The 13,222-nt window shown below is 40.7% G+C and overlaps 1 protein-coding gene across 3 annotated transcripts in view; it reads right to left on the bottom strand.

The window, feature by feature from the left end:
- Positions 1-1,810: 1,810 nt before the first annotated feature.
- Positions 1,811-13,222, bottom strand: part of MPV17L (MPV17 mitochondrial inner membrane protein like) — a 48,225-nt gene continuing 36,813 nt past the window's right edge. The window contains exon 7 of one of the 3 annotated variants that reach the window (XM_023529649.1): positions 1,811-2,038. In XM_023529649.1, coding sequence (XP_023385417.1) covers positions 2,018-2,038 — 21 coding nt within the window. In that variant the 3' untranslated portion in view covers positions 1,811-2,017. The other 2 variants (XM_011358400.2, XM_023529648.1) reach the window with 2 other exon arrangements.

Genomic DNA, 13,222 nt, shown 5'->3' with positions numbered 1-13,222 from the left:
TATGGGCTATTGTTCTTGATCTTCTGGTTAAGGTCAAGTGTACACTGTAACCTCAGTCATATTAATGACTTCATAGAATGATAATGAAATTAAATAAAAAATACTGTGATCCATTTTTCATTGTATGTTTACATATGTACACATATCCAATAAAACACTGAAGTGACATACACCAAAATATTGATATTGACTATCTATGAATGTTGAGATAATAAGTAATGTTTTATTTGAATTCTCCAATGTTCCTACAAGGTATATGTATTACTTTTGTAGTCGGGAAAAAAAATCAACATTTTTAATGCATGGAAAAGACTAGGAAGGAGTAAGTACATGAAAATATTAACTGGTTGTTTCTAAGAGTTGAGATTTGAGGGGGAACTTTTTAAGTTTTCTAAACTTTCCAACATCTATACCAAGTGCATGTTGCTTTATCTTTCAAAAATGAATAAATTTGGTTTCTAAAAATGATGTGTGAGTAATACAATTCTGTAATCTTGGAGGACAAAACCATTCCTGCTACAGTGGTGCCGAGAACCCTATCTGTTTGCATTAGTTGAGGGTGAAAATGCTTCACGTTCAATAATCGGCTAAAGTAATCGTCTGTGTGGAATGATTAAGTGGCTCTTCCAACCCTGGCTTCTCATCCTGGCTCAGTGCCTCGCTCTGCTGGGAATGCCAAGGACTCAGAGGGATGCTGGACGATCACAAAGAGCCAGGACAGCAGGGGCCAACATAAGACACGTTTATAACTGTCATTTTGGTTGACTGAAAGGGAAAATAATGCAATAACATCTTGATAATTTCCTACTTCATCCAGCATGTAGATAATTTCAAATGTACCTGACACTGAGCTCATCAGAATAGCACGGTTTTGAAATATACAGGCTTTGAAATCTGGAGGACTTGAGTTCGAGTCCTGACTCTGCTACCTGTCAGCTGTGTGACATGTCACTATCTCTCTAAGCCTCACCTTTTTCATCCCTAAAATTTGAATGGCACTACCTATCCCAGAGGAATGTTGATTAAATGAGATAATGCGTGATAGCACATAAAAGGCCTCAACAGGATATACAAGATGATGATGATGATGATGATGATGATGATGATGATGATGATTACGTTATTCTGGCTGATGTTTTATGAGTTCTGACCTTTCAGAAATATACCAAATGAAGTCTCCAAAACAAAAACAGAAGCCTATGGAAATAACACTGAGTAGAGAAACTGGAATCCTCATACTCTGCTGATGGAAATGTATAATGGTTCACCCACTTTGGGAGACAGTCAAGCAATTCCACTCCTGGGTATCTATCCAAGAGAAATGAAAAATACATTCACACAAAATGTTCGTAGCAGCATTATTCACAATAGCCAGAAAAGTGGAAACAACCTAAATGTCCGTTAACTGATGAATGAACAAATAAAATGTGGTGCATCCTTACAAAGAACTGATATTTAGTAATAAAAAGGAATGACGTACCAGTACATGCTACAACATGGATAAATCTTGAAAATGCTACAAGTGAAAGATGCTGGTCATAGACCAAATATGATACGATTCCATTCATATGAAATGCCTAGAATCTGTATCTATAAAGGTTAGTGGTTGGCTGGGGGTGATGGAAGGTGTGGGAAAGGGGGTGACAGGTACAGGATTTCTTTTGGGGATGGTGAAGATGTTCTAAAATTGATTGCAATGATGGTTGTCTAAACTCTAGGAATATACTAAAAACCATTGAATTGTACCCTTTAAAAGGGTGATTTGTATGGCATGTGAATTATATCTCAATAAAGCTGTTATAAAAAAAAAAAAAACCAATGACATTGAGTGGAGTTTAAACATTTAAATCACAACACATTATCATGAGGTTAACGAAGTGACTGGGGCCAACCCGTGCAGCTAGCCCACAGGAAATCTCAGGAGTCTGGCCACATAATCCAAACTTGTCTTGGTCTTGGCCGTGGTCTGGTGCCACCTGACGCTGGTGGTCCATTCAAGCTTGTGTGTTGATGTGGATCATTCAAGGTCTATGGCTGACTGGAATTTCCAGAAAAGTGACAGTGATTCCAGGAATCCCCCAATTAGTTGCTCCATTGCATTGTCCCAATTCAGAAAAAAAATTAGGCTGGGAGAACACCTTCCACCCATCATCCCACCTCACCCACCCTCTGTCTCCCACTGAATATGTACTTTGTCCAGCATTATCATGGAGTTTTACTGAATTAGCCATTTTGTGACTAGCAAATAGACTATCTGTTGTAGGACTATATTTATACTTCTGTATCTGGCAGTGATAGTAAAGGTTTAAATTATACAAATGTACTCATGAAAAAAATATCAGAAAGACCATTTCCTGTTCCCATGGTGTGTCTTTTGTTCTGTTTTAAATTATGGGGAAAGGAAAAAATGACGGCGTAGATATGCATTCATATTGTTCAAACTCTTTTTATGCTCATAAAATGGGCTTCTCTCCTAATAACCCCAATTTCTCCTAATAGATCATTCTTTCATAAAAGCATATCATTTATTGGTTTTGTCACTCTTTGATTCCTGGGAAACATTTAGAAACTCAAAAACGTTTGAGGGAACAAAGTGGCTAGCCATGTAAATGAACTTCCCCCCACAATCGGTATAGTGCGATGCCTTGCATTTTGGCTGAATCACAGCCTGTCAGTCAGGCATGGTGATTACAGAAAAAGTGGAGCCTCCAAAGAGGAATTTACCTGCATTGCAATGAAAATTTATCTGCGTTTCTTCCAGTGACTCAAAAGAAACATAAGACGTATTGCTGTTAGAAAGGGAGAATTCTGGAAACCATGATTTGTATAAGCAGAAATATTAATTTTAAGATTTGGAAGATAAAGTTCTGGAGGATAGGACCAGCGTGCTCAGCCAGGCTGCCTCAGGGAAGGTCTTGACTCCATGCTCAGTAGCTGCAGCACTAAACATCAACTACTAGAGCCTTCCATGGAGCAGTGTCCTTTCCTGTGAAACGGGGTCATCCATGTGTAACATGCTTAGCACAGAACACATATTCAACAAATGTCATTTATTATTATAATTGTCATCAAAACTTGAATTCAAAAGTTGGCTTAAGTGCTGTGCTGTAATCACCAAAATATCAAGATCAGCCTTACGTAAATTCTAAAATATTTAACTCTGTGTAGTCATGGCATTTGTCATGATAATATTCCGATTTTTTACAGGCTCCTCTGATGCAGACGGAGGTCATTCAGCATTAACACTTTCCTAAGCTGACGGTTAGCAGCTGTCTTGTAGTTTTACAGATGATGAGTCTCTGGAAGCAGTGAAGGTGACTCAGAAAGGGCTAGACAACTCAAGAATTGGACCAGGTTGCATGGGTCATGCACGGTCCAGGAGCCTACCCCATGTCAGCTGTGTTTGCAAAGTAGCTGTCCTTTACGTAAGCAAGGCGGACACTGAAGCAGAACCATACACCATGATCGTGCAGAGCTGGGATTTCCACAGCTCTCTTCTTCCATCAGAACTGGGGTCTGTTCTTCGTCTTCTCTGTTTGTAAAGCTTGTGATCAGTGTCTCAGGGAGGGCCCAGCTTTCGTAAAACAAATACGAATGGGTTTCTTAAGCATCTCGAATAAATATGGACGGGTACCGCAGACCAAACGTGTCGATAAACCTCCTGCCTGCGGGAGACTTGAGCATGGAATTTAGCATGTTAAGTATGAAGTTTGGGTTTTAGTGTTTCATTTCTGTCACAGTGAAATGACATAGCATTTGTTTCCAACCCCGCAAACACACAAGATGCACTATTAACATTTTAGTAGGCATGCAAAAGCTGCCACCTGCAGAGCAGAGTGACGGAGGACAGGGGCTCTCTAGCTTTGTTGCCCTAGCTCTGCCACTTACATTAGTGGCATGACCTCGGGCAAGTCATTTCTTTCCATTCTACTAAAACTGCTCTCACATCGCTGATGGCCTATTTACCGCCATATCCTATAGCTTCTTTTCAGTTGGCATCCTCTTTAATTTCTCCGTAGTGATATAACATTGTGGGCCAGACCCTACTCTAAACTCCTACCCCAGCTCGACTCCAGGACAGTGCCCTCTCCTCTGGTTCTGCTGGTTTTTACACCTGTTGCTCCAGCCCTCCCTTCTTTATCTCCTCCGTGAGCTCGTTCTCCATCGCTCACTCCCCGTTCAGTTATGTTTCTCTAGTGTTTATACCCTTTCATCTTCTCTTCTCATGCATCATCCCTTCTTAATTAAGCCTATCTTTTGTTGTGGTCTCAGCATCAATGGTTCTTCATCTCCACGCCCGGTCCCTCTCCTATGTATTTCCACCTACTTCTTGGAAATATCCAGCAGCCTTGGGAAAATTGACAAAAGAGGGAAATGGATTAAGAGGACAAAATAAAGTTAAAGAGAGTTTCAGAAAGCACACTGCATATTGCTCTTCAAGAAGGCTTAGGGAGAGAGAAACGAAGCTGAGAAAATATATGCTCAAGCCTTAGGACTTGAAATCCTGCATCTGTAAGAGCGGGGAGCTGGTACTTCTGCACAAAGTCCTCAAGGAGTGGGATCAGATGCTTTGGTCGTGCTGGAGAAGATGTTATTTTGAGTGGAGCCAAGCATATGTGCCTGCACAGGGTGGGGAGGGAGTCTGAGAAAAATCTCCAAAGCATGTGGGGATCTCCCTCTATTATGGTGCTTTCTGTTTCTTAAAGCTGAAATTTACTGAGTGGTTACTATGTACCAGGCACTTTGCAAGACTCATCCTACTTAACTTTATACTCTAAATAAATAATATCCTATGAGATCGGGGCTTGTAGCTGAGAGAGGTTGAGTAAATTGTTTGCTCCTAAGTGGCAGAACCTGCATTGAGTCTCAACCAGCCAGTCTCACAGCCCAAACACTTAACCACAATCCACATCTCTTCTCAAAGCTTTCCTTTCTTCGCAGGATCACCATGGCAATCGCCATGAGGATTTATAACCTCAGGCTGAACATGCTCAAAATCAGACTCCTTGTATTTCTCCCCAAATCTGCTCCTCTTAAGTTCAAAATCTCAGATTTATCCTCAGTACCTTACTCTCCAATATTTCACATTCTCCCCCACACATAGTCAGTCAGCAAATCCTATTGATTCGACCTTGGAAATCTCTCCCAAGTGCAACTGTCCTTCCCATTCCCACTACCTTGCCCTCGCTAGATTGCATCATCTTTGTTCTGGAGTATTGCAAAAAACGTATTTTCTAGTTTTTACCCCACTAGAGACAATTCTCCACACTATTTCTAAAATTACACACACATGCACATCCCATGCCACTTTTGTGCTAAAAAAAAAAAAAAAAAAAAAAATCCTCTACTGGCTTCCTGCTGCCTGCAGAATAATTTACATAACCAATCTTCTTGGTTCGAGGGACAATCAGATTACCACCAACTTGTTGAGATTATCAAAAACAAACAAACAAACAAACAAAACGGTGAGGAATGTCTTGCAGTTAAAGCTTTGGAGATGTCCTTTATTTCCTTAGGATAAATTCCTTAGTAGAGCTGAATCAAAGGCTATGCACATTGTTAAAGGCATTTGGTGCCTATTACTAAGCCATTCTCCAGAAATGTCATGCCAAGTTATACTCACCAGAAGTGTGCACTACAACTTATTACTGTAATTTACATATTGACTGGAGTATACCTGTGGAGTAGAAAGGTGTTCTATACACTTTCAAATCATCGGAGCTGGAATATCAAATGGCACATGGTAGAGACTCAGTAATGTTTGCTGAACGAATGAATGAATGAATGAACCGAGAAAACAGAAGTTCAGTAAATGATCCCTGATTTGCACCTAACTTAAATAATCACATAGCACAACTGCTATATGCTATGTCTATATCACCCAACTGTTTCATGTGGAATTGATTTAATAGAATCCCTTTACACACAGGGCAAGATTTCTGGATGCTCCATCCAGGGAGCAAAACCCTCACATCTTATCCAGATTTACTATGTATAAACAGACTCAGTCTTAGACTCTTCAATTTTCTATCATCACCTGTACAAGTCAGGGCCTCTCTGTAAAAGGGCTCACCAAACTAAATAGTAAAATGAGCAAAGAGGTGCTAAATGTTCACAAATCTCTATTTCCAGATGTGTATAGGCAGCTCTCTGTTGGACAGCTCCACAAAAGTAAAGATCTCAGAGGTACCTCAGATTCAACATCTTCCTTCCAAAACCTGTCTTCTGTATTCCCTACCACGGCTGTTGACACTTTTGCTTCAGTCGGCCATTCAAGACAGAAAACCTGTATTTCAACTTACAAATCTTACTGATATCACCTAGGTAAATCTAAATTTATTAACCTATCATCTATCTCTCTATTTCTACTACCATTGAACTAACTGGGGCTTAAATGATCTCTCCCCTAGACAATGCAACACTCATTTAACATTTACTCTTTCAAAAGATATTTGTTAGCACCTATTCTGTTCCAGGTATGTATGGGTTATCTGTGCTAGATGCCAGGGCTCAGCCATGAAGAAGCATGTTCAGTAGCTGGCAGAAACTGTAGACTGATGCAGGTAGTCACTGCATAATATATCACCCTCTTGGAGATTCGTTATGAATATTAGCATCTTAGAAGCTCTGAGGACTGTTCAGCTTTGTGTATCCATGTTTCCCACACTTCTTTAAACAAAGAACCATCTTGTCAGATAACAACTATTAGGTTCTCAAAACTTTATCTCACAAAGCATTGGGAAAGGATTGGGAAATCCTCATGAGAAGGAATATAAAGCGTTCAACCAAGAACTTGTTTTGCTTATTTCTCCAGGATACCCTGTTTTGCTAGGTTCTGTCTATAAAGAAGCCACATTTGTTAATATGTGATTTTCTCATTTTATTAATCAAGTATGTATGTAATTCAACATTGGTGAATAGTGCTGTGATTGAGTTAAGCAACAAATGCCAAGAAGCACTGATTTAGATGAAGAGGTGACAAATGAGACTTCCTGAAAGAGGTGACATCTGGGCTAAATTTTGAGAGATAAATAAGAGATAATCAGGTGAAGCATGAAAGGTTTCCAGGCAGGTGGAATAGCAGGTGCAAAGGCACGAATGTGTGAGTTTAATAAGTTTGGGGAAATCCAGTAAAAATGGCTATTACATTGAGAGCTAGCTCCATGCCAGGTTCTGTGCTAAGGTTTCTGCACATCACAAGCCTATGAGACAGCTTCTATTATCCACTTCCTCAAACACAAACTCTTTTTTTCTTAACAGGTGAAGATACACAGTCTCAGTGAGGTTAAGTAAAATTTCCAAAGTCATATTGGTGCTGGATGCTGAACACAAGTCTATAGGACACTAAGGCCCACCACTGAGTATTCTACAATTAAGCTGCAATATAGGTGCAAGTCAAAGGCCAGCAAGAGATGAGGCAGGCTAGGCAGACAGAGCCACACACGCCTTTTAGGTCAAAGGAATTTGGACATTATCCGGAATGCCACAGAGAACCACTGAAGGAGCCATTGATTTTAATCACTGACTTTTAAGCAGGGAAGAGATACAGTCAGTAATTCTGAAAGAGTGTACGATGGATGGGAGAGAACAGAGTGGAGGGGTGGAAGTGACATAAAACTAGAGATAGGGACATTCGTTGGGAGGCTCTAGTGGTGAAATACAGGTTTCTTAAAGTTTAATGTGTTAAACAGACATTCTGATCCAGATGATCTGGGGAAAGAGGAGCTGAGATCCTTAGATGTTCCCAAGTAATGTCAAGGCCACTGGTCCACGGACCACATTTTGAGTAGCAAGGCTTTTACATGAGAATCAATGAAGGCTTGAAATAAGCAATGGCAGTGGAATCAAAAGGAGGGGACAGACTAAAGAAATATTGAAGAAACAGACCTTATTGATCATGCATCATGACATAGTCACATTGAGTTGACACCGGTCCTGTGAATGCTGAAGATGGGATGTTTGAATTAACCTGTGCAACTCTGCTTTAGAATGATAGCTTTTTCTCTTAGCTACACAGAGCAGATTGACAGTTGCCAGAGGTGGGGGGCGAGGGATAAGGAAATCAATAAAGGGGGTCACAAGGTACAAACTTTCAGTTCTAAAATAAATAAGTCCTGGGGATGTAATGGTGACTTGTTAATACTGTTTTTCATATTTGAAAGTTACTAAGAGATTAGCTTTTAAAAGTCCTCAACACAAGAAAAAAAATTATAACTGTGGTGATGGATGTTAACTAGACTTAACATGATCATTTCACAATATATACAAATCTCAAATCATTATGTTGTACACTTGAAACTAATACAATGTTATATGTCAATTATACCTTAATTTTAAAAAAGGCAAAGCAAACAAAGTGCTGGAATACAGTAGGGAAAGAAAAGAATGGTAGCTTTTGAAAGTAACTCCAGTCTCTATGTTATTTTCAAGGACCCAGAGAATTATTGGGACTCTCTGGTTAAGATTTTGTGACGATATAAATTTTACAGAAGCATAAGGTAAAATGGAATAGAAAACATTTATTTGGCATATACCATGAGCCTGTCACTCCATGCATCTGTACGTTATTCCTTCTCCTGGAATATCTCCGTGCCCACACCACACACACGCCTTCCTTTGAGTCACTACTGTATCTTTCATATACATCTTATCATACTGCATTGGAATTGCTGAAAGCACAGTCATAGAAAGAGTGTGGGGTTTGGAGTCAATTGAACTTTGGTTCAAATCATAGCTCTGCCATGTAGTGGCTTGATGATAAGGGACTAGCACCTTTGTTTCCACTGCTATGAAAACGAGGTTGACATCTACTGTGAGGTCACGTGTATCCTTTAAGATGCTTTCCTTCAAGTAACAGGAAAACTAACTCACAGTAATTTAAGCAATAATCTACCAGCTACTGTAAGGTAAGAGGGAAGGCAGGCTTTGGGCATAGATTGGTCACCCCAAACATAAAATGAGAGAATGCCTTTGTCCTGGTTTGCTCAGCAAAAGTTAGGAGATTCACTCTGATTGGACCACCACATGTCACATGGCCATCTCTGAACCAATCACTGCAGCCAGGGGCAGGAAATGCACTGATTGGATGAACCTTGGTCATGTGCCTTTGCACTTGAGGGAGGAGTGGAATCCCTTCCCTGAGGTTCCCCGAACAGAAGCTGAGAGCCCTAGGGAAGAAGGGTGGAATGGATCCAACAGCTATTCACTACACCATGCCCATTAGTACATCACATGCTGTAAAGGGCATAGCACAGACCTGGCATACATAGTGCAAACCTTGTCTGCTGTTTGTGGGTGCACAATAAGCGACAGCTGAAATCTGCTTATAAGTCGGCCCATCTGTCTACTAGACTATAAACCAACTGAGAGCAGGGTCCTTCTCTTACTCACCCCCGGGCATTCTTTGTGCCTAGCATAACACCCAGGACAAAGCTGAAGTATTCATTGAATTAATGTTAATGATTAGAATGAAACGTACAGTGATAAAGTTATAGAAATTATTTCAACAAGAACAAAAAAGGATTGCATGACATAATGGAACATGAAAACAAACTGTTGCTGGTCCACAGCATTAATATGATAAACAAGCTGGAAATAGCTGAATTATAGACTGGGGTTAAAATCGAGATCTAATCCAGGGCATATTTTAGGGGTCTGCTATATTTGGTCAATTCAGAAAAGAAATGCTAAATAAAGCGCCATGGTCTGCTTTGTCTGGCTTCAGAGTGGAAGGGAAGATGATCAATCTTCCCCCATCCTTAAATTTATTCAAGAAGTATCAGCTGTGCATACACTATGTGATCCCTTATTATATGGGAAAATAAATTCCAAGAGAAAGGCTGATCTATCATCTTGTGGACCTTAAGAATCAACCTCAATTAAAAAGATACTAACATTGATTGATCCCACTATGTGCCAGGCACTGTCTTTCACACTCACACATATGTGATCCTTTAATCCTGAATAAATGAGGTCATGAAAGGTTAAGCTCTTTATCCGGGATCACAGAGCTAGTAAATAAAAACTGAGATGCTGAGAGGCATATGCCTCAGAATCACTCTTCTTGTTATTAGAAAAGATTTCCTTGTATAAACCTCAGAGACTTCACAAGGGAAATATTGGGTTACTGTAATATGACTCATCAGCCCAATTTAATATTACCTATTCATTACAATGTAATGATTCTTGCATACAAAGAATATGCTGTTGTGTTTCCCCCTCGGGCTCTGTAGCAGCCACACACAGATCACAGAACTAAAAGCATGGGCTAATTATATGGCCTACCTACGCGATCGATATTAAGAAAAATTTTAACTGCTCATATTCATGGGGTTGAAAATATATGGTCTAATTTTGGTCAGCAGTAGCATCTAGGTAATGCTGACTCAGAAGGATATTTGTTGTCACCACGAGGAGTGGAACAGAAAGGCTGAATCACACTGTACCACATAAAATGTTACCGCTATTAACATAACGAGCTAAATAGTGAGCAGGATGGAATTAGACCATCTCTGTCATCATTACACCAACAGGCAGACGCAAGAAATATTGTCACGGTGCTATGTTACTTCCTCGTATTATTTTCATTATCCACTAAGTTTATAATTAAAGTGTGGCCACCTGGTCAATGTCACAAGCACAGTGTACCATCAGAAACAGGGGTTGCAAACTCAAATGCCTATGGAAGCCAGGCAAGAAATGGAAATGAGTACACTGGGCAGGTTGTAAGATGGCAGGGAGTGAAGCCTATAGTGAACTATCTGATGGAGGCACATGACTGCAGTACGCTGCTTAATGGGTAGCAACCATGTGACCAGATCATCTGCCTTTTCAATAGAGGCCAGAAAGCCAGATTTTTAATATAAAATTTCCCAAGTCTTTGAACCTTGTGAATGCTATCAAAAGCACTCTGTGGGCAAGATTTGGCCATTAGTTTGTAAATGCCAATCCAGAATGTCAAAGCAATTTCATCATTTTTGTCACTGGGGTTGGGGGCAGAGGGGAGGATGTGATTAAAAAAAGGAAAGGAACCACACCTAGTTTATTATTGAATAAGCAACTGTTAACTTCATCTGGATACTGAGATCTTCATTCTAACTGGCATCTAAAATTATATCCAGAACGACATTAGACTTTATGAAAGTGTTTATCCTCACACCGCTTATGGCCTCACACCCAGCATAGTAGAGAAAAACACTTTTTAAATAGCACCTGCTCCTTGAGTCTATATGGAAAAAAATAAACGACATCTTTAAAAAAGTTAATTTGAGTAGCATCTTCTTAGCCCAGGAGTTTCCAATCCTTGGACTGCTTTTGCCATTTTACCCAATGAAAGGCCTGTTTTGAAAGACTTGTCTCCCTATTGCATGTGTTAAGTAATACTTACCTATTACTTAACTAATCAAACTAAGGCAAGAAATACGATCTGCGTTTCTTTGGCTGAAAGCTTGTGGGGGCACGTTATGTTTACTATGCAATGCTGAAAATATGGCAGACCCAGCATGACTATTTCTTTAAAAACCTCCTAAAAGCCTGGAAATGTCACTCACTTACTTCTTCAACACAAATTTTGGGAGTGCTTATTATTTAACTAACTATTCAACAAATATTTAGTCCAAGCCACTATCACCTGTCACTTGTTCTATGACTGTATAGACTTTTTTTTCCAATTTATGAACATTCTTTACTATCTTTGTTTTGTACTTTTCATTATACAAACCTTTGATTAGATTTACTCCTAAGTATTTGATATTTTTAATGTGAAATGGTAAATGATATCTGAGGGGTTTTTTTTCCCTGATAACACGTCTGACATCAAATGAGAAGGATTTTTTTTTTTCTTCCTGAGACCATTTCTTCAACTCAGACACCAACTGAGTGTTCAACAATTCAGTTCAATTCTGACACTGACTACCTGGAGTTCGCACAGACCCCACAGGCTCAGTCTTATAAGCCACCCCCACTTCAGATTCTAATTACAAGTCCCTGTCCACCTGTATTTCTGACCAATTGGCTATCAATCAAGGATTCCCATGACTTCCTCCTCAAATTTGATAATTTGTTAGAATGGCTCATGGAACTCAGGAAGGCACTTTACTTACTGTTACCAGTTCATTATAAAAGATACAACTCAGGAACAGCCAGATGCAAGAGAGGCATAGGGTAAAGCATGGGGTCAGGGGCATGGAGTTTCCATGTTCTCTCCAGACACCTTACCCTCCCAGCTCAGAATCTCCCTGACTACTATCATTTGTGTAGACTTTTAACTCTCTGCTTCCACCCCTGCCACATTTCTCTGATGTTTATACTTAGCATAAAATTTGCTAATGTGACCTCTATGGAAGATGTAGAATCTGGAAGAAAATCGACAGGTTCTGAAAGGCCACCCTGCCAACACAACCTATAGTGAAAGAACAAACATCACAATTATGACAAACGATAGCTTCATGTCCAAAATTTTACTTTACAACTGGGATTCCCCAGATGTGTTGTCTATATCAACCAGTTTAACTAGGCAATGACAAAAATATCCGTCTCGCTTTATGCTGCAATATTCTGGAGTCTTACTTAAAAAAATTTTTTTAAAGGTCAGAGAGAGGCCCAAGGTGGCAGCAGCATAGGAGGATGCTGAAGGAGCCTCCTCCCATGAGGAAACTCAAATATATACGTATATGGAGGGCAATTACTCCTGAGAGACAACTGAGCCCAGTGAACAGCGTATGACAACTAACAAGAGAAAGAGATTGCAGAGCGAAGGCTGGGGAGTCGGGGAAGCCCTCTGGGAGCTTCTTTCCAGGCCGGAGGAGGGGGTGACCGTCTTGGTCCACAGCCCCCTTCACTTCCACAGGGCGGGCGGGAGCTTCACGGGGGAGCTTTAGCCTACCTGTGGGCTCACCGCTGCACATCCCCAGCTATAATTCCTGGAACCTTGTGCCTCCGAACGAAGGGAGCAAGCAGGAACAGCAGAGCGTCACCGCACACACCTGGGCGCCCTGGCCAGAGCAGCTCTTCCCGGCAGGCAGTGCGCCAGGTGCTTTGAGCGCATGCTCGGCTCCAAGGCGCTACCCCAAACCACGCGCACGCGGAGTCTGCACAGAGGTCGCTTCTACGCAGGACCACTTTTGGCACAACAAACGAAAGAGAGACTGTACCGTGAAGGCTGGGGGAGCCCTGGGAGCTCGCTGGGGACTGCGGGAACCCCCCCAGGATGGGAGCGGCCAGT

Source organism: Pteropus vampyrus, unplaced genomic scaffold (assembly GCF_000151845.1).
Source record: "Pteropus vampyrus isolate Shadow unplaced genomic scaffold, Pvam_2.0 Scaffold40, whole genome shotgun sequence".
In the NCBI taxonomy this organism is placed as follows: domain Eukaryota; kingdom Metazoa; phylum Chordata; class Mammalia; order Chiroptera; family Pteropodidae; genus Pteropus; species Pteropus vampyrus.
This window is presented reverse-complemented; position numbering and strand designations above follow the sequence as displayed.